At 40.3% G+C, this 22,070-nt stretch overlaps 1 protein-coding gene across 3 annotated transcripts in view; it reads left to right on the top strand.

Annotated features, from left to right (window-relative positions):
* Positions 1 to 94: 94 nt before the first annotated feature.
* The window catches only part of PPP2R5A (protein phosphatase 2 regulatory subunit B'alpha), a 44,715-nt gene continuing 22,739 nt past the window's right edge, over positions 95 to 22,070 (top strand). Inside the window, exons 1-2 of one of the 3 annotated variants that reach the window (XR_007160905.2) lie at positions 95 to 526; positions 18,275 to 18,471. Coding sequence is in view for 2 of the 3 variants with exons in the window: in XM_048057654.2 (XP_047913611.1) it covers positions 376 to 526; positions 18,275 to 18,471 (348 nt within the window). In the remaining variant the exon portion in view is untranslated. Of the gene's footprint in view, positions 527 to 861; positions 887 to 18,274; positions 18,472 to 22,070 lie in introns of those variants that run through there. The other 2 variants (XM_048057654.2, XM_066993716.1) reach the window with 2 other exon arrangements.

Below are 22,070 nucleotides of genomic sequence, written 5' to 3'. Positions count from 1 at the left end.
GGGCGACGGGGGGGCGCGGGCGGCGGCGCCTGAAGGCGGGGAAGGGGCGTGCGGAAGCCGGCCGCTGGGGAGCCGCCTCCCCGGCCAGCCCGGCGGATGACAGCGGGCCCGGCCCGCTGCGAAGTTTGCCGAGCGCCCCCCCCTCCCCGGGGCCGGTTCACCGGTGGCTTCTCCCTCCGCTCCCCCCTTCCCCTTCCGCCGGCTGGGCGCGGGGAGGAAACCGCGCGGAGGATTTATTATTATTTTTAATTATTACTATTATTGTTATATATTTTTTTTTCCTTTCCCCTTTCTCCTTTCCGAGCCTCTTGCCCGCCCGCGTTAATATATGCCCGCGGCGAGCGACGTCCCCCCGCGCCGCCTCGCCGCCCAGCCATGTCGGCGGCCATCTCAGCCGCGGAGAAAGTGGACGGCTTCACGCGGAAATCCGTGCGCAAGGCTCAGCGGCAGAGGCGCTCGCAGGGCTCCTCGCAGTTCCGCAGCCACGGCAGCCAGGTGGAGCTCTCGCCGCTGCCCCAGCTCAAAGGTACCTCGGGGAACCCTCCGCGTGTGTGCGTGTGCGTGTCCCGGGCCGCTCCCCGTGTCCCCCTGCCCCGGCCCCGTGCCCCCTGCCCGGCCCCTGTCCCCCTGCCCTGTCCCCGTGTCCCCCTGCTCTGCCCCCTTGTCCCCCTCCGTCCCCTCACCGAGCTTCTCGCCGTGCTGCGCACCGATCCTGCCGTGCCCACATGGGCTCGCTTTCGCCCCGTAAACAAACCAGCCCCGTGCGGCTTGCCCCCCGCTCCCCCCCCCGCTCCTCTCACCCCACACACACTTCTCCAGGTGATTTAGTCGCCCCTAAATCACCCGCGTGCTTTTTTGGAAGGCTTGCCGCCCGAAATGTTAGACGGTAAGTTGGGTTTGGGAGCGCAGGGAACGGGGCGCTGAAAGCCTTCAGTGGCTCCTCCCATCGGGGGGTTTTGCAAAGAGGAACTCGGTGCCTGTGGCATAATGTCCTGAGCTGCCCGGGAGGGCTCGCGTGTAGCTCGTTTGGGCCTCCCCGTCGCTTTTTTGGACCGTGTTTGAACGGTATTTTCCCTGCCGGGTTTTAAGAACGAGGCGTTATCTCAAAGCCTGCTTAGTGCCGTGCAGGAGCGCTCGCACAGGGAATCAAAAAATGACGCCCTGGCATTAAAGTCAATACCGAAGGTTTTATCCTTTGTCCTGAAACTAAAATCCAGGAAGACTCAGTTTGCTATCAGATTGCAAAGATTAAACAAAAGTTAAGTGCAGCCTCGCCCCCCCCCCTTACCACCAAAGTTCTCTATATTCCCCCTCTTAAAAATTACAAAAATAGTTATTCAACAGGGAATATAAACTCCCTGTTAAAGTATTTGACAAGGACCTGAACAACAGGGATGAGATATTACCTTAACATTACCCCCTATCAATTGTACTGTTGCTTGTGTTGAAGTCTTAAGGTTTTTGAAGCTGCATCATATGATGGTGGGAAAAAATAACTCTAATGATTTGCAGCAAATACCCCAAATCAGAGTGCAGTATGGTCGACTTAAAAATAGTCCTAAAAGCTAAATATTTTTTTTTCCTGTTTGATTTTTGTGGATTATACAGTCACAGCTGTAGTATTTCAAGACAGTTTCTTGCTGCTCCTGAACGGCAGATGTTCATGAATCATGAAACTGGCTATTAGCAGGAATGTTATTAAATGCAAATAAGCTTGGGCAGGAAGGTAACATGGGAATTATTTTTTTCTTTAGCATCTTAGTTGCAGTGGCTGTGCACGTTACTCTTAAAAACAGAAAAGGTGTTTTCAGGGTGCTTGTTTTGAGTTTTCTTTGTGAAGTTTTGTCCTCCCTTTAGCTGGATTTACAGGATTTATAACCAAGATGATTTCTGTGAAATCAAGATTCAGTTTCTGCTACTGGCATGACTAAACTTCAGCCAATTTTTAGTCATAATGAAAGGCTAATTCACATGCTGTTCAGACAGTATATTTTCCTCAAAGATCATTTTTTTATAAAACCACTCTTGAGACCTTGTAAAAGCACTTGGTAAATATCGCACATAGGTGGCAGACTTCAGAAAGTTTGGGTCCTGATCCAGCAAGCAGTTAAGCGTACGTACTTTATGCAGGGAGCAATTCCAGCTTAAATCAGCAAAATGTCCAAGTTTACATTCTTTGCTGAACTGGGACTTTAATGTTAGATTTTTAACTTTGTATGATTAAGTCCTCTAGTTTTGTGAGTGCAGTTTTACAGCTTTTTGCTTATTGTATGGGGAAAGTTTGTGTGGCATCAGCAGCTCAGATGTTTGGAAATTTGAGGCCATAAACTATCAGAGGAATTTGTTCAGTTAAGCAGAGTTTTATAGTAGCTCGAATTGCCTTAAATTCTTAAAGGAAAATCGCATCTGTCTTCATGCTTATGGTTTATATTGAGAGTCTTGCCCTCTAAATCTGTTTCAGAACATAAATTGTGGGCAAAGCATGCTTTTATGAGTAACAGTATCCCAGTTAGCCAGTTACCAGAAAGCTGGGCAGCACTCTTCTGCATGTTTTCTCCCATGGGTTTGTAATGTTTGGATATATGGGGAATTTAGATTTGTTGTGAATACAGCTGTGGATATCTGATGTTTTCTCCCCTTCTGCTTCTCTCCTTTCCTCTCTTGACCCTCCCCTGCCTCCCAAACCAAAAAAGCTGATAGAAAGAGTTTGCTCTCCATGAATGTATGGTTTTGTGAAACTTCTTGTTGTGATCACATACGTCTCAGGAAGATGAAGCTCTGCTTTATTCTTTAAAGCCAATGTGGGATTCAGTAATAGTTGTGATGCTGCCAGCGTAGTGTCATCTCCAGACTGGTAGCCAGTGTTCCCAGGGAGGGGCGGAAAAAGGAAAGTACAGTCATTACGCTGGTGCCTAAGGGCCCTCAGCGTGCACTTAGGAAATTAGATTAAGAAGTTTTGCTTTTCCAGGTATCTTAAAGTAAGGGGCTAAGTGGGGGGTGTTTGAAGCCTGTATTGGGAGATTAGCATTTTGTAGATGAAGAAGCAGTTTGGTGTTACACTGCAGTAAAAATACTTAATTTGATTTATAGTTACTGTCTTGTTTGATCACTTTCAAGACAATAACAAGTATTCTGAAAATCCCAGATAGGTTTGTCAGGCTGGCCTGAAATACTTGTATTCCATTTTATTGCAAGGAAGGATGTTCCAGAAGAAAAAATAAAAACTAACCATTCACTTTATCAAACATCTTCCTGAGCAGATTTTTTCCCCTTTTATCTAGGGACTATTTTTTGTTTGTTTGTTTGTCACTAATAGGGCCAGATCAGATCGTGTAACACCCTTTCATACAGGTCCAAGTGGTATTGCTTGAAAGCCTGTAGAAAGATAACATACTTATTTATATATTTCTGGAGTTAATTGTGCTGCTGCTGGGATTACCAAAATTTCTGGATTTAGCTGAATATTCTGTCACTGCTAGGAAAAGACATGTTTCTGTGACTAGCAGGTGACAGTCCCAGATAGTGCATGGTCTTAGCTTTAGGGGTTTGGGTTTTGGGGGGACAGGGAGAAGTTGAGGGGGTGTAGCAGGATTGTGTGTTGATCATTAACAATTCAGATTATTTTTTCTGATATTATGCATCATCTTTAGATGAAAGCTTAGCAAAACCTAACTGATGTCAGGATACATAAAATAAATGAGGAACGTGTTCTTCAATTACTTTTCCTCTGTGTTTGTTATTCAGGAGAGTGTACACTTCACTGTAGTGCTTAAGCTGAATAAGCAGTAGTGAAGACCAGAATAATTTAAAAAAAAAAAAAAAAAAGTGGTGGGGGGGGAAGTGTTAGACCTGTGTCAAGTTGAAGCTGTTTTTTCCCATCTCCTTTTCATTTTGTTACTTTGCAGTTTACTTAATACAAATCCTTTGAAAATTTGTAGCCAAAGTAGCATGCTGGTTAACAGCAGGATTTTATCACTTAGTGAACAGTCCTGGGAGTGTTGAGTTTAAAGAAATCTGATGAAGGAATTGCTATTTTAAAATTCTTAAGAAGTGGTCATTTTGTCTCAATAGCGAGTTGTTTTAAAACACTGTAATAGCCCGTGCAGTTACCTTCATTTCTGGAAAAAGAGAACCAACTTGACCTTGGGAGCCAGTCTGTCTAATTGCAATGAAACTACACATACGTGTTTCTGTGATCTTTTTGGTTGAAGAAGCAAGTGAAGATACAGGTGGAAAATGGTGACCAGATATGATGAAAGAAAAAAAAAATCTTATTCAAAGCAGCTTGTTGCTTTTATTTAGCACAGCTAATGTGGACTGTCAGGTTGTAAACCGAATGTACCTTTTTTCTGTTACCAGAGATGTCAAGTACAGCTGGAATGAATAAACATTTCCTGATGTCTTTCTGTGATCTTCTCAATACTGAGCATCCATTTGGGAAGACGCTTGTCACTGCAGGCTTATTTCCTATAACATGCACAAAGCACAAAAATATTACAAGAAATTCTTAGTGTTCGTTTCCAAATGAAACTCTCCCCATAGAGAAAACTCTAGCTCTAACAGCAGAACAGCTGGAAACTGGTCCAAAAATCTGTCAACCGTAGACTAGAGATGGTTGTAAGAATCTCTGTGGGACTGCGAGTTACAGTGGTGAAGTATACTGGAATAAGACATTTCTAAAAAGACCTTCCAGTATGCAGTTTCAGCATCCAAATATGGGGTTCAAAACGGGTGTTATCAAAAGTATTTGCTTTATTTAAACCATCAAGTGACAGCCTGGATTTGACTGAGAACCAGGTGCTGTGTTCAAGCTAAGCTTTCATGAAAGCATTATAGGAAGGCCTAATAAGCTTGCTTATTGCTAAAATTTTAACCTTATTAGATCCAGCAGGGTCAGTTCAGACCTTAAACTTCAGATGCTTTGAATCATACAGTGTGTATTTCAGAGTGACAAAAATAAGCAGAGTTAAAAACAGCTGAGAGGAATTTTATTCATGCTAACATTAAGTTGCCTTTGCTCCAGAAAGGAAAATAGCCTTCAAAAATTTTAGAATGGTTTACTTTTACTACAGCCTTCATAAATATTTGTAAGTTAAATGACAGTTTTCTGTCGCTCAGATTTGCACTGTTTTGTTTTGTTTTTCTTAAATCCCTGATGATTCATTGTTATTTCCTCTTCTGTAGTCCCCTATCCTATACCTTTTGTATTCAACTTCACTTGCAACTATGACCTTCCCGGCTGATTTTTTTCCTTAACAGAGACAATCTTTATTTTTCAGATGAAAATGAGGATGTTCTATGAGGAATTTCCATTTAGCTTTTATGCATAGTCTCAACAGGGCACACAACGAAGTAGTCAAATCTTATGTTTAGTGGAGTTACAATGTTGAAAAATAGAGAACCTACAATATCCAAAGAAGACTTAAGAACTTTTTATTTTAATATTCTAATGTAGTTCCATGAAAAATGTACTGCTTAATTTTCTTCTATATTAAGGAACTGTTCCTAGTTTATGGAGTGGAACATTTGGTTTTTAATTCTTAACAAATTGACCTTTTTTTATCCTTAGACTTGAATTTTTGGTCTTAGAATATACTTCCATCAAGAGCAACTCCTAAATATAGAGCCTATTGACAGTCTTCACATGAACTTTTCTATTTAAATCTTTCGCATCTTCTGTGTGCCAGCTTAGGATCAGATTTCTTTTTCCATATTCGTTGCTTTCTAGTTCAGTCAGATATTAGTTTTGCAGGTGCTGATTTTAATGGTAGTTGCTGTAGTAAATACAAGTGGAATTACTTACTGCTCTGGCTATCTGATCAAAAGAAGATTATATCAATCCGCAAAATTCTTTTTAATATCCACCTATCTTAAAATTATTTGGTGCTTTTGAAAAGGCACTGTACCAACAGCTCTGGACAGAGTAATGTTCTCTTTAAGCATAGAAGGGCTATGTGCAGTGTTATTATGAAGAAAGACATTTCCCTTCAGAAGGGTTTAACGTTGAGTTTGTGCCATTGTAATCCTGACTCCGGTTTTAATCCAGCAGGCTAAGACTATACATACAGGCTCATCACAGTGTGTGAACTCTGAAGGTTGGAACCACAGGCTAACGAGACCAGTAGGTAGTAAATAAAGTCTATTGTATAAAACTCCCTTGGCAAAATGCTCTTCTGGAAACTGGACCAACAGCGACAGCTTATTTTAACATCTGAATCATTGATTTTTATCAGAGAGTCACTGAGCTAGTTTCTCTTAAGTTTTGCTGAGCTCGCGGTCAGTCTCAGTGGTATACGTTTGACTTCAAGGCAGGACTCCTCTTAGTTAAGGTCGCCTACAATTTTCCTTCACAAGACCTTATTCTCAGCTGCTTACAGCATTGCTAAACAGTTTGGACTGAAGTTTTCCATGCCAAGTATGGACAGTTTTATTTGGAACTGTTCCTCAGGCTGATTTTCTGAGTTTCAGCAAAAACAGTTCAAACCGTTCCTAAGGCTAGAGTAAAAATGCATTATATGTTGTTGATATTAAAATAATAATAATGGTCTTGAGCTCTGACGTTTTCTGTACTTTGTAGCTTAGCTTATAGTTCTTGATGAAAATTAATCTAATGTGGTCCAAATTCTCGGATGTGCTCAGCAGCTTTTGTAGCTCGGTAGCAAGACTGATGATGATTCAGTACCTCCTGTGTTGCTCTGCAAGGAACCGCCTCTTTTGAGGCTGCTGTGCATGGCTTTTCTTTGGTTTTCATGCACTATAATTAAGTGTATAGAAAGCTTGCAATATGTTTTTCTGAAAGCAGGAGCCCAGAAGTGTGTTACAGGTGGTGGGACGGTAAGAAGTGGTGGGCTGACAGGAGATGCAGGTGGGAAGAGAGGGCAGGAGGGTGTGCGGCTGGAGCCTGCCCCTTGCCGGTAGCTAAAAGTCCAGAATGTCAAAGGCTGGCTATGAAACGTACTGGAAATGTTTCTTGCCATATCCAGTGCGAGTTTCTTCATGGCTTTTCATTGTGACCACGTTTTTTGAGACTTCCCCTGACTGTAAAGGTAAATCAGTCTTGAAATTTCATATGCGTGGGGTTTTTGCTTGCTATACCAGGAATTGATTGAAGATGAGTTGGTTCATCAAATGAGAGTCTTAACTCAAGAACGTAAAGATTAGAAGAACATACCTGCAGCTACCAGTCACTGGCTGCAGTGTGCGTGGGGCAAGGAGGGCTTCCCTGAACGTCGATGCAGAACGCCAGCTCGTAGCACTGCAGGGTAGTAGAGAGGGACAGCGTCTGGGCTGATCCGGGTGTCCCGTAGCCTGCTAAAGGAGTAGCTCGTATTGCTGCTGTGAATATGGTAAAGGGATTTCAGAAACAGATTGTGCTGTTGCGTTGCCTTGGCTGCCATTAGGAAAGGTTTTCTACCTTGTTCCTTGTCTCAAGTTCCCTCTCTTGGCTGTTGTTTCCCAATGGATAGTTTTTGTCAGCTTCCCATCCCCGAGTAATGTGAATTTTGCAGTGGAGCTGGGAGGTCGAGGTGCAAGTAATGACAAAAAGTAGATGTGTGTATACAACCCGGAACTGTGCTGCGAAAGGAAGGCTTTCTAATTCTGGTCAGTGATTTGTAAACTCCCAAGAATTAATAGCATTAAAGCTGCTCCCTACCATAGCAGGAATACTTTATGTTATACAAGTTTACTTTTTCAGATTGCTGATCAAAAGTAATCAGTACACCTGAGCCCATCGCACACTTGAAGAGTTGACAAGCTCTGGATAAAAGGGGTGGAAGTAGCACAGGGGATTTTCTCAGAAGAACTGGAAAAGGAGGAGGGGCGAGCGAGGAGGGCGATATAGCGTGGGCCAGGAAGGCAGATCCGAAGAAAAGCAGGAATAAAAAGTTAGAGCCATTTGTCTGACTGTGAAGGGGGAAACAGCTTTTTGTCTGCTGTTGCTGTACTTGAGAGCTGGCAGGGTGCATCGTTGCATAAGCAAGTAAAACTTTGGAAGTTTTAAAAAAATAATAAATTAAAAGCACAGCTTTTATCGTATTCATTTCTTCCCAAGTAAAATTTTATGGGAAAGCGGGGGGGAAATGGGTATTTTTTTAATTATTTTTTTTAAGTTCCAATGCAGCCTAGTTGGGTAAGGTTTTTGAAAACTGGATGATGTTTCTAACAAAAAAAATCTATGCTTATTTAAAATATGGCGTAGGTGTAAACTTTTTGCAGTAGGACTGAAGTCCTGTTAAGCAGCATAAATTTTGGTCCCATCTGTATGTAACAGGAGGAAGTGATGAGAACTGCACGTAGGTTTTGAATCGCATATGTAAAATCAAATTGTGCATTTCAGCATTGTTGGTTTCTGAGGAAAACAAACACTTATTATACTTTTGAGAAGAAAAATTTAGAAGCAAATGTCAAGAGTTCCCTGGAGAGACATGGTCTGGGTCCCACAGTACAGTCAGGAAGGACAAGGTTTGATAATTTACATTTGTGAGTATTTTCCCTTAGGAGAAGGAAGCGGGAGCAAAATAAACTCACTACATCAGAATGGTGTAAATAGAGTTTTAAAATAACTACAAGATTTTGCCAAATGGGAATACACTGAAGTGTAGGATCGCTCCTTCATTACTGAATGCTTGATGTTTACAATTTTTGTTAGAAAGAAAGTAACTGTTGATAGTTAAAAATGAAAAATAAAAGCTTTTTGAGCTTTTATGTATGCAACTAGATGCTTAGTTCAAGTGAGATGGACAAGGAGATCTTGCAAGTGCTTGAATATTTGTCTGCTCTAGACAATGATCTGTTCCCATTGAGGTCAGTGGCAGGTAAGTCACCGAATGCAGCAAAACCAGGATTTCACCTATATTCCTAGTCTGACTTAAGCTTAGTTCTTCCCGCTATAATACTTAAGTCATGATTAAGTACCTTATTATTTTATTTGTCTGAGAAAACTTTGAAAACCAAGAAATATGACTTCAGCCAAATATTGAAGTGTACATTTATCCAAGGAATTACTCCAATACCTGTAACTTCCACCCCAATTTATGCAGGGATTCGAAGGATGAAATTTTACCTTGGCTTTTGAAGACCTAGATCACATGTTTCCTCTGGCACAGATTTCCTATTAAATTACTCCCCTATACATCCCCTTCACATGTTTAAAATAGCGTAAGTGCTAAATTAACTACAAAATGAGATTCTGTACTTCTGTGAAGTAATGTTTAACAGTTAGCCCTTGGTTTCCAATGAAAGATATTTTTGTATGGCACTCAACACTGATTTTGCCATATGAAAATTCAAAGAGCATTTCTGCAGTTTTTGGACAATAAAAACAAACTTGATTTGTAATGTTGACTTGTGTTTTCTAGTGTGATGCCAAACTGGAGCAACTTTAGCATTTAATTCAAAATTAATTTGTTAGATCAGGTGGAATCTTAAAATAACTAGGGAACAATATAAGCTAATAGGCTTTAAATAAAAATAAAAATCCTGCAATGGATCCATTTATGGCCTATTTCATTATCAGCAGTCACTGTTTATAAAAAACCACAGTTTCAGTCAGAGGTCTTGCATTCAAATTAATAAAAAAGGAGCTTATTCAGATAGCAAATACAATTTCTATCCTTACAAGCTTAAAAGGTGCAAATGAATTTGTTTCAGGCTCTGGTCTAGCAAGGTGTTTATGTTCTTAGGTGTTTGAGGATGTTTTTAATAGCGGGCCGTACGATGGTTGTTGGGCTGAAGTTTGCGTCTGTGTGGCACACAGCTTTGTCACTTGCTTTTAAGCCATCCTTATCCCTTGGTTCCCATATGAGTGGAGTGCTGCGGCTGTTTGAGGAGGGAGCAGCAGCAAACAGAGCTGCGCACGTTACTTGGTTAATGCTGAGCCAGGAAGGTGTGGAACAGTTCCTTGAGTCTGCCTCTTCACAACCTGAAGGGTTTGTTTTGCATCTTCAAAATGAGGTGGGGAAATCTTAAATTCTATCCAACACTTAGATTTCAAGAAACAGCATTTAATTAAAAGCAAATGTGTGTGTTTGGGGACAGGTAGAGTTAACATCTGGTCTAAAGCGGACAACAGCTCTGTTGTTTGGATGCAGTGTGTATTTCGCGGACCAGCAGCACCACGGAGGCAGTTCCCTGCAATCTTTCTGATTCCACGGTCCGAGAGGCTTGGTCCCTGGTCCTGTTCCCTTTCTGTAGGGTCCTGCTGGTGGTTGGTTTTCCTACACATTGTCGTGCAGTGAGCTACCAGGAGCCTATCTGTGGGTGCTTCTGGCTTGTGGCTAATAGAAAGTAATTGTGAGTTAGTAGGCTTTTAAGAGAGGACTTCTTTATATACCCAGGGCTTTACCTTGATCTTTATTTGCCCTCCTCTTTTTAAGAGGACTTTTTGAAAGCTCATATGTTTTACCATAACAAAAGGCTTTGTTACATCTGTATGTAACAAAAGCTATTTATTCTCGCTTTCTCTTTGGGAAAGCAGTTCACATTACCAAGCCTTTGTGATTTAAAGTTAAAGGTTGCCATCTGTCCCATCTTTGTATCTCCAGAATAACAATTTCCCATTCCAAAAGTGAATTACTTACCCCTCTTCCCCAGTTTAATGATCTGGCTGCGCGCGTTAATTCTGTGATGGGATTTATCAGCCTTAAATTTATCCCTATCTTCCTTAAAGAAGCAGGCTTCCTATTTTAAATTAATTTAAGATCAGTATTACATAATAATCATGAGCCGTTCCACCTTCATGAAGCCAGTGAAACCATTATTTGGGCTTGCATGCAGGAGAGAATGCTGAACTCCTAGAGCCTCTGGTTACATTTAAGATGGGCCTGTCCTGGCGTATGATCAGTCGTCACCACTGCTTGATGGTTTTTAAATGAAGACAGCAAATGTAGTATCAGCATATGCCAAAAACATAAGCGAATGCACTGGGGAGCATAATAGTTGGCTTACTGGTGGAAGAAAGCTTTTTTGAATTCAAGAGGAGTAGCATAATTGTTCTTTGAAAATATACAACTGCACAAACTGAAATTTCTTTTATAGTAAGATTTCTTTTAGAATTTCTTTTATAATAAATTCATTATATCATTCTGAACAAAGCTTGCCTACAGGTAGCCATATGCAAAGCTCAGCATCTTGGTGCTTTCTGTTAAAAGCAGCGTAACCATGTCCTGTCATCGGACAACATATATATATATATTGTTTTTTCTCCTCGGAATTTTTGTTGCATGTAACTGAGTTTCAGTTCTGAGCTGTCAGTGGTGCTCTTGAGGAAACGTTAGTAGGGTTCGTGATGTACATTTTGTCAAAGATGACTGCAGGGTGTTTAATGTTCCCATTCGACTCGTTGGCATGGTGTTTGTTTTTGTAGTTTTTTTTTTCTTTTGTTTAGGAAATGAGTAGGGCTTTAATTCTTCTTTTTGAGAAAGTTGTGGGAGAAATAAGGTGAATTGTGTCAGGTCTGGTCACGAGTCTTGCTGTTCTTTTAACTTTTTGAGGACTAAGAGTGTAATTTGCATTACTTTTTGCATCTGTCTTCACGTTGTCTTCTGTAATTAACCGGTAGGAAATAAGGCTATTAAATATGAAAGCACTTCAGCTGGGTACTTTCTTATTGTCTGAAGTGTTTTCGTTGAGTCAAATTCTCATTAAAATCAAGGGATTTAACGTGGTAGGAGCTCTTAGCCATATGAGATTATAAGAATGCTTGGAAGATGACAGAAACAATTTAGATAAGAAAGACACTTTTAGCTTACCATCAGTCCAAGGAGTCATGTCAGAGAAAATTTGTGACAGATGTTGTTGGATCAGCGTAGGCTTTTCAGATTTTCTGGACTGATTTGTTAAGGTCAACTGCTGGCCACATGGACTGGCAGACGAGCCTTACTGAACAAACAATATCTGGTATTGGACAGGACATAGCTTTGGAGAAGTGCTTTTAGTAAACAACTTTAAAATTCTCTATAGCCTAGAATATGTAGCTATCTTTGTAAACCACAACAGAGTATGTGAATAAAAATCGTCATAGATTGTGTCCTTATTTAGTTTTACTTCTTGTGTGAGACTCTTTAAATTCTTTTTTTGCCCTGGCATGTATCAAGGAGTTAATCTTAAATTCACAATATTCTAATGAGCAAAACTTGTGATTTCTTAGCTATTTCAAAAGAAAATGGAGATTTACTTGGATGGTGGTGTGATTTTTTTTTTTTTTTTTAGCAGTTCGGTTGCTTTTTTGCAATTTTAATTTGATTTTGCACAACTGGTTGGAGGAAGGTATGCATTAAATTGGATAAAACGCGTGCTGTGGGGACAGTTGAGCAAGCAGGGTGTTGCAGTGTATTTTTAATTTACTGCTCAGGTGGATCAGTAGTGTAAGTCCTGCCTGGTGAGCATCAGCAGAAGAGTTTGACTGGAAGGAGAAGTTCAGCTCATTGCCTTGATTGCTCCTTTGCGGGCCTTTGGATTTCTGAAATAGGGAGGTTGTGGCTGTCCATATGAGCATGCAGATCCCAGACAGGATTGACCACTGTGCTTTCTGTACCTTTAGTTCTGTGCCAAGTCTTTTTTTTTTTTTTGGCCATCTCCCATATGTGGTATGGACTTCCTTGTAACATCGTGTTTGAGAATGGTATTCTGCTTAGTTGTCTTCCAAACCTCCCTCAAGAATAAACCTCCTTCTGCATAGGGAGCTGGCTAATTTCTAAGACGCATGATGTTCTGTCTGACTCCCTTATCTGTCTTGCAAAGTCTGGGCTCTGTTTAGTGAAAACATGCAGAGAAACTTACTCAGCCCTTTCCAGAAATCCAGCAAGAGACGTAGGCTTCAGGACTACAGGTAATTCAAATATATATGCTGTTCAACTCTGAATAGGGGAAAAAAAAGGGCAAAAAAAAAAAACCCAAAACACAACAGAAGCAAATAATCAAACAAACCCCCGTAAGTCTGATAAGAAATGGCACTTATTCCTTAGGCAGTATTTTTTTTTCTGTATGGGGGGCAAAAAAAGAAAATACTGGTGATGAGATTCCTTGGATACCTAACATGCTGCGTAATTACTGGTCTGAGTGGCCTCACCAGTTTCAGCTGGGCTGCTGAGCTACCAAAAGCTGGAAATGGGGAAACTTCTCTTACAGATGTAAGGAGTTACTGCAGGAAAGTTTTAGACTATTGGTATAGCCAAGTATACAATGAGATTTTATACAGGGGCTGCATCTTTCTTTAAAAAGGAGCTTAAAGTTGCTTTCCAGAAGAAGAAGAAAAAAAAATGGAAATCAACTAGTTAATGTATAATTAGGATTTTTCAGTTACCTCATACCTGTGAAGCTGGAGGATACGGTTACAAATGAGCTAATGAACTAACTAAACAACTTGCTGCAGCTGAAAGAGGAGTTTCTGCTCCCACCACTAACCTTGTGCCAGACCTGATGATCATCAGGCCCCTCCAGAAGCCATCTAACCTCACTAATATGGCCATGTTATTGAGTTAAAGCAGCTCGCAGAAGGGGCTGACAAGTTGCAGAGCCGGTGTTGAGGGATGGATGTGACTGGGAGCAGGGGAGGGGAAGGGAGGAATAAATGACAAGGGAGTAGAAGGGCAAGAGACCTTTTTCCTCTTTGTCAGCCAACCATTGTGCTGCCTGCCAAGCTGCAGACACAGACTTCTGAGAACCTGGAAGGATATTGTGTCTCCTCTCGTAACATCAACTGCATCAAAACTCGATTTTTTAACAGTGCCTCCTTACCAGGTCTGTAGCACAAACACTGACACTTTCAGGTGCTTCAGGAGATTGCAATGACAGTGTACACAAGAACTGCACAGAACAAAAATAAAATTTAAAATGAGGTTAGGCAGGTTTCCTTATGCTTGACTTGCGTAGGCTAGGCCAGAGATTCAACAGTGTTGATATTCAAATGATGTGAAGAAAAGAAAAGCAAGTATGATGTCTCATGGTACCTGTGCTTGTCTCTTTGTGTCAGTGTTAGGGCTTCATTCTGTGCTAGCAGACCCCACTGCCATCGAGTGCAGCTGCATGTAGCACAGTAAATATTGGAAACCTGTTACAAATGTTTGAGAGGGTTTGTTTTGCACTGGCAGGGAAAGTAAGGTTTTCTGAATTTCCAGGTTGTGAAGGGAGTTCTGATTCTTTGACTTTCCAGTTGAGAGGGGAGTTCCGGGGACTTGGATTCTGCTTTCTGCTGAAGCGAGGATTGTGTTGTGTTCCCTGGCTTTGCACAGGAGGTCCTGGATAAACAGTTCTGTTGAGAAAGGAGAAGCATCTTTCTTTTCCTTCCAGGAGAAATGCCTGTGAACGTGAGATAAATACACTGTGGGAAGATGTCATTGCAGTCCCCTGGCTGGTGGTATGGCGGTGTCTGTCTCTATAGTTATATACTCATGAGGTAGCTCAGACTGTAAAATTTCTTTCCCTATCTATATTTTGGTTGGGTCCTCCCTGAAAAAAAATATCATATTTTAACTCAGTGCTCCATGTTCAGGCTTGGACTGATAACCTGGTAAGTATTAAAGCATTTGATTTCGAGACCAATCTGTACAATCATGCAGCTTTAATGTTTAGTAACTTCTGCTCAGGAGGAGCTTGTGAGTCCACTTGTTTGTAATTTTTTATCCTTTGATATTGTGGCTACTGTATGTAATGATTAGGCTTTTGTAAACAGTAGTAGTAGTCTGTTGAGAATTTGAGTACCATGAAGCGCAAGGATCAAATGAACTATTTTAATCAGTTACAAACATATTTTACCATCTATTGTGCAGATGACCAGAGGCAATGACAATCCTTAGAAAGAGTGATGGTTAAAATGGATCTTAATTTACAATGTTTTTTTGGTATTGGACACAACTTTTTGTCTTTAGGATTTCCTACTGTCATATCTGATTATGAACTGGCTCTCTGTGGTTGCCTGAAGTGTCATTAGGACCTTCCCAAGGACCCCAGGTCAACTGACAAACAGCCCTCAAACGGATGTAACGGTGGATTTAAAGAGTTTCCTAAGACGTGCCTCTGTTGAGCAGCCTCTAGAAAATAAAGCTGAGCCAATTGGATTTTGATCACCTGAGCAGACAACATACAGACCATTTTCTATTATTTTTTTTAAAGTGACTTTTCCAACAACATACAGCAATTTAGGGACAGGTGGTTAATAGAATTCAATCTTTGGTGTTTTGTTTTGTTTTCCACTTGAAAGTACAACCTGTCCCTAGGGTTATTTTCTTGAAGCATCCACTGCCTACTTTGAACCTGTGTTACCTTCTGTGGCCCTTCTGGTATTTAGGGTAAGCAGTTATCATGAACTTCAGATGCGTGGAATAAATCTTGATAGAAGTTAAATTAAAACTTGTTTAAAAATCATGCCACAGGTTAAACTACTAAAGCTTAAAGCTCTGGTGTTGATGCAATAATGTTGGCACAGTTTATTTTGTTCATAGAGCTGGAATAAACTATTGCAATATGATTTTACTGCAACGTAGGGTTGTCCAGCTTTTGTTGTGCTGGGACAATTAGATGTAGTTAAAGACAAGGCTTTAAGAAGCCAAGAATGCTATCTGACATGAATTTCCCCAAAGCAGGTGGTGGTTTTCATGGCACCTGTCCCAGCATTCCTGGGATACAGGTGCCATGTGTCAAGCAGGGGCTGAGCACACGAGAGGTAATGCGGATGCCGCGGGACTAGTCCTCTTGTTACCTTCCTTACAGTTTTCATCTCTTGCACGTGTCATTATTTCACGATTTCCCCTTGTCATTGTGAGTAATGGATGCATGTGTAGAAGAAAATACTTTGTATGGCTTGGCTTTGAATGGTGCAAGTAACAAAACTGATTTATGGGCAGGCTTTTCATTTAGGAAGATGTCTAATTGAGATAGATCAGATTGCTAATGAAAGGGACTGGTGATGCGTGGCCGGAGAGATACGATCTCTATGACTCTGATGTTGAAATTAAAGTGGCTAACACCAGGATTTCTTTGATGTTCTAGGGAAGGTAATAAGTGATTTGATGATTTCTTCTGAATTCTGCTTGCTTGATTTCAACTTTGTTTTAACAAGTTTGTTTTAACCACTATGAGGAGAATTCAGACGATGTCAGCTGCTTTCTAAAACTTAAAATTTTGGTTAATGAAACTTGATTTAATCGAACATCAGCCAAAGGTGCTGTATTTGCTGCACCTCACTACTGGGCTTTGCTAAGGTGGAGCACGGTCAGGCTTTCAGTGGGCAGAAGTAAGAGCGGATCTGAGCCCTGCGTGCGGACGGCTGGCAGCGCGAGGTTAGCGTCGGGGGAAGCTGTGCGTCCTGGGGCAGTTCCGCCAGCGAGGCTTTGGGGATGTTACCCGCAGCGTGTCACTGTTATTGCTTTGTTGCCATGGTACAGGTCTTACTCATGCAACCCGCTGCCGAGTATTAGAAGAGCTGAGCTGAAATGTTATGTAACTTACAAATGTTTTTACAGCTGACGTTCATTATTTTGCAGGGTGTAACGATTCACGTCTTTGGTATCGTGCGATTTGTAGATAGCTGAGCAAAAATAAGCATCTTACGGCATCTGCATTCAAAAGAAAAATGGTTAAAATTGCAGAATTAGCATTCAGTAGTACAGATCGCTCTTTATGAGGGAATAATAACCTCCGGCTTTCTCAAAAGCCCGCTGAAGTTGTTATGCTCAGTTAATAAGATGTTAACTGTCAGATGGCAAAAGGGAGTGCAATGCAATACAGTATTCTGGTGTTTGGACTTCCAGGGCACGGCGAGCAGTTGGGATTACAGTGGAGGCATTTCAGGCCATTTTAGCAATTACTTTTTTGCTTGTATGGAAATGCAAGAATTCTGTCAGATCATTACTGAATGCTAAAACCCCTGTTGTTGTTCTGGCCACTAAGTGGGAGGTGCTTTGGTAAGAAACTTGAGCAACTGGCTTCGTCAAAGAATGTCGGAGTTGTTAAATTTACAAACTTAAAGTTTGCTTATTTAGAATACTCCTAAAACAATAAAGAGAAGTGTGAGACCTTTCTGTGTTTTGTTCAACCTTTAAACTGAGAGTTAGGATTTTCAACATGCAGTGTTACAAGGCCCTGTTCCTTTCCTTGTTGTGCTAATTTCCTTCTGAGGAAGCGGCAGCGTTAATGTAAATGCTGCAGGGAATTAATGAAGCTAAGGGATTAGGTAGTCTGGCTATAGACAGGTCTTGAAAGTTTTATAGGGAGAAAGCATTCCTTAGTCCCAGATGAAACTGGGAATAAAAATTTTTCAGCAGAACAGGTGAAATCCCAAGTGACTGATAGAAGAGCTGATACTATTGCTGGAGTGACTAAGAACCCCAATGAGCAAAGCAAAAAAGCAAACAAAGGGCACTTGGGTTCTCAGCGTGTATCTAGGCAGTATGACATTTATCGGATTTCGTAGTTAAAACCACAGCTGCTTTTGCTGTGATCCTGCAACTTCCGAACGGTTATAATATTTTCAGGATGTATTATATTTTTGAAGTATACAGTACTCAACAATCCATCTGCTGTAGAGCTAGTGTGAAATACTAATGGAGGAATTCTGCTTATCTACTACTAGAGAAACTGCACCATGAAATGATGATGCAGAGTCATAGACAAACACATTGTCCTAACGGGCCAAAAATGCTGGAAAGCCTGACGTGACTAAGATCGTGATAAATTATTTAAACCAAAGCATGAACATTCAGGATTAATCCTTTTGAAATATTGGAGTTGATTCTTAAGAGAAACGTCCATCACATGGTATCAAAAGTATGTGAGGTATGTTGCATCGTGGTTTAAATAAAAGAAAAAAAAAGACAAAGTTCCTTCAAAGCAGATTTTACAGCTTTTAAGCAGGTTATATAATAAAGGATTAGGGAACAGAATGAGACAAATCGGATGAATGAAAGGTTAGTATGATGCACTGCTTGTGTATGTGACTTTTGGTGAGGGCGAGTTGGTACTTACTAATGTCTGTGTATCTCAAATAAAATGAATTCACTTATTTTCCGTATATACAACTACAACCTTATATTTATTCACTATTTCTGTGAAATACAAGTTTCAAATAGTGATTTTTTTTTCATTCTAGCATACTTAAACAGATCCATTCAGTATCTTTCCGTTTTTACAGTATTGTCTATTAATTTGTTGGTCCTGCATTATACCATTCCTCAGTTACAGATCTGACACATTATGCGAATTTTAGTCAACAGAACAGATTTAGCAATCCTGAGTTCGCTTGTATGGGCTTAGGTGTTTTTTTTCTTTCCTTTTACAGATGCCACCTCCAATGAACAGCAAGATCTCTTTTGTCAGAAGTTGCAGCAGTGTTGTATACTCTTTGACTTCATGGACTCTGTTTCAGACCTGAAAAGCAAGGAAATTAAAAGAGCAACACTGAATGAACTGGTTGAATATGTTTCAACAAATCGTGGAGTGATTGTTGAATCAGCTTATGCTGACATAGTGAAAATGGTAAGTAGAATCTGGAATGGAACGTTCATGTGATATTTTAAATTTGAATAAAATATCCTAAATGAATCAGTTTACAATTGTAATGGCACCTAACTCAGAATTGCTGTTGGTTTTTTTTTCTGCTTATAAAATATAATATCATTTGTTAATGATATCTTGGCTTACAGGCTTGCAAAGAAAAAAAAAACACGCTACTTGTGTGTTATAATTATTAGCTGAAATATGATACTTTCAGGGTAATTAAAATGAAAGAACTGGTGTACTGCAGATGCTAGCATTCTGGATAAGCTTTGAAGTCATTCTCATTCAGAAAATGGAAATATTTCAGTGCTACCTGTTTTTGTTTCTTTAAGAATGGCAGTGGAATGACAGCGTAAGGTCTTCTGGTAAAGATTCTTGTGGGTGCTAGTGTCAACAGAAAGGTTTATCAGTGTAAGAAAACGACTGTGCTTTGTAAATACTTGGTGTGGTTGTTTGTTACTGTTTGGGCCTTAGAGAGCTGTGCTGGATTAGTCTAAGTGGTCTTCTCGAGTTGTAAACCACAGAATGACTTGTACCATGCAATTTCTACAAATGGTTTGTTGAATAAGCAACAAAATATGTGGCCGTATCTGCTGACTTTCCCAGATTTTAATATGCATTTTCAAATGCTACAGAAGTGCTGTTTTACATATAACTACTACTCCACGATCAGGGAACGTAGCTGAAGGACTATTAAAATACTTCAGAATGTTTTCGAAACTGATTTGTCTAGATATTTGAAATGTAAAAATAATGTTAGTCCCCTTGCATTGAGGCTAACAGTTGTCTAAACGTTGGTTAAGTTTACGTATGCACAATGCTGACTTTGAAAGTAGCTATCGGGTGGGTAAGCAGACTTAAGCATGTGGCCTGCAACTTTTTATGGTTTTCTATACACGGAAATCTTTTTTCCTTCAGTGTTGTTTTTATCTGTTTGCTTGTTATATTTTTTTCTTTCTAAGAACACTAATATAAACTAGTGTAGAAATTATACTGTTATACTGAAGAACTAAGATATATTGAAACACTTCTAATAATTTTGTCTGTTTCACCAGATGCTTTCTAATCTTCACAAAAGATTTAGGAGGCTTCTGTTGTTTATTTATTTATTTTAAAGGAGATGTGTTTCCTTACTAAGTGTTTTTTTTACCCAACAATATAGAGGACAGAGTCTGTCCACCTATTCCTCAGCTTTTTTTCCCCCACTGCTGGTGGCAACAAGCCTGAATCCTTGTAGTATTTTCTTACTCTGTGTGTCCTCCGTAGCATCCTGTTCAAAGAAAGAGTATACTAACTAGCCTACCATACTTGTTGAAGGGTGAAGAGATTTTCTTTTATGTTGGAGCTGCTTCCTTTTCTTGGAGATATGGTGTTAAGCTGTTCTTTTGAGGATGTTGTTATTGTTGTGCAAATGATTGGGCTCTGGATGCTTATTTTTCTTTCCAACAACCTTCCATCTCCTTTTCTCCTTTAAAATGACAGAAAATGTAGAAGGCCTTAAATGCTCAATGAGAGCTTTTCCAGAGCTTGAGACAAAAGATCCCTCCAAGCCTGAACAGTATTTCTAGTCTCCCTGGCAACTGGCAGCAGCAAAGGTCTTTGCTATGAATTAGGACTAAGTACCAGCTTTCAGAAAGAGCTCTGGATGGGTCTCTCCCTTCAAACAACACGTGTGTCAGGTTTGAGGCCTTTCTTTGTAGCTTCTATGAGTTGTAGAACTTTTCCTTTTTTAATTTATTTTTCAGATTTTTTTTCTCTTCAGTGTTAGTGTATTAAAAGAAAAGGCATTTGATTTTATTTTTTTTTTCCCAGAGTTTGAAGGATAGTGTTTTTGAGGCAAAAAAAAAAGTAGAAATCAGCCTTAGTGAATCCTAACTACCATGGCTGGTTGTAAAGGATGAACGGGCCACAGCAATCTCCTTAGAAAAGCCAGAGTGGCCTTGGTGGCAGAAACAGAGCTAATTTCTTTCCAAAGCCCCTTGTCTTTCCCTATGCCTGGGACCCCTTTCCTGCAGCTTGCAGAGGAAGCAGCACAGTTTCATTGGAATCGCCTGTGTCTTGGGGAGGCAAAGTCAACAATCCCTTACAGATATCAAGAGGAAACAAATTGTTGTTGCTGAGCAGTGCATAGGCAAGGTGTGTGCAGGTGAGGAGGTCTCCTAGCCTTCCTTCCCTTCGCGTGGTCTCTGATGCCATGATAGCTGCTGAGCCAAAACCACGCAGTCATGCCTCCTGTAACTGTCCCTGCTCTGCTTGGATCCCGAGGTAGACAGCACTGGTTGAAATGACGCTAGTGTATTTTCAGGCCATCAAGGATGGAATAAGATTATAAAAATATCTTTGTTTAGATGTGCAGGATTATTTTTTGGTGTACTAGGCAACCTGATTTTTCTGTAATTCCATTGCCAAAGTCTTTTTGTGTTAAGAACCGAGGAAGAGTTTTGCTTACAAATAGTTTTGAAGGGGTAGCACAAAGGGCTGTGCACCTCCTTTCTAGGTCATCCAAAATCAGCAGTTCCTCAGTCTGGAAATTGTCTATTGAAAGTACTCAGAAGCTAACAGCAAATTAGGGGTTGGCCTTACAAGTCTTTTAAAAGTTTTAAAACCTCCTGGGAACCTCGAAAGCTATAGCCTGTACCAGGTTTGGCAGAAATGTCCCTCCAGTTCACATTGCTCCTCCATCTCCTTTTGCCTGCCAACCTCCCCTCATTTCCCACCAGCATTTAGAAATCTAATGTCAGTGAGGTTATGCTAGTAGCTTGCATGAGCTGTGTATTCAGAATTTCAAAAGACACCAGGTATCCCTGTCTGCATGCTAAGAAATCAGGATTGATTCTAGTATCTCTCCAAATGTTTAGCTTCCTTGGGAAGTGTGCAGATAATAGGGCACTCCTTTCTATTAAAAACTAATTTAAAAAATGCTGTATCTTAATACTTTAACTGATACATTTTCAGATGTCACTTTACAAAAGTTTCTAAGACTTAGGAAGCTAATGCTGAGTTTCTCTGGAAACTGATCCAGCTGCAAAAGCCTGTAAAAATCTGTTATGATTTGTACGTCTCACATCACTGTTTTGGGATAAGACCTCCCCCTTACAAATGAAAAGGGGTGTTTTAAAGAATATGAGAGGATATGCAGAAGAGTTTGCCCATTGAACAGCAATGAGGGTTTTAACCCAAACCACGTTTTGATCAATATCATTAGCAAGACATTAGTAGAAGAAGCAGATGAAACTGGTAGCAAAATTATTTTAACCATAATGAATTCATTGAAGCAGTTCTTTAGCGGAGACTGGTTAGTACAAAAATTGTATACAGTTGTTCTAAGATTTTCTAGAGAAAGAGACTGATAGTGCTAGTAGAGGTATGGAATACTCTGGAAGTCATAAAATTAGTTTTTGAAAGATCTGGCAGAGAGAACTGCTGTTTTTCTGCTACAGAAATATGTGTGGTAGTTTAATACCTTTGTTTTGGACTACGAACTTTGACTGGATCAGTTTAGCAAGATGCATCTAGAAATAAAAGGATGTATTGTCAAGAGATGTTACCAGAAGACTTGTAAGCAGATGTAGGGTAGC

This window comes from Anser cygnoides, chromosome 3 (assembly GCF_040182565.1).
Source record: "Anser cygnoides isolate HZ-2024a breed goose chromosome 3, Taihu_goose_T2T_genome, whole genome shotgun sequence".
Taxonomy (NCBI): domain Eukaryota; kingdom Metazoa; phylum Chordata; class Aves; order Anseriformes; family Anatidae; genus Anser; species Anser cygnoides.
This window is presented reverse-complemented; position numbering and strand designations above follow the sequence as displayed.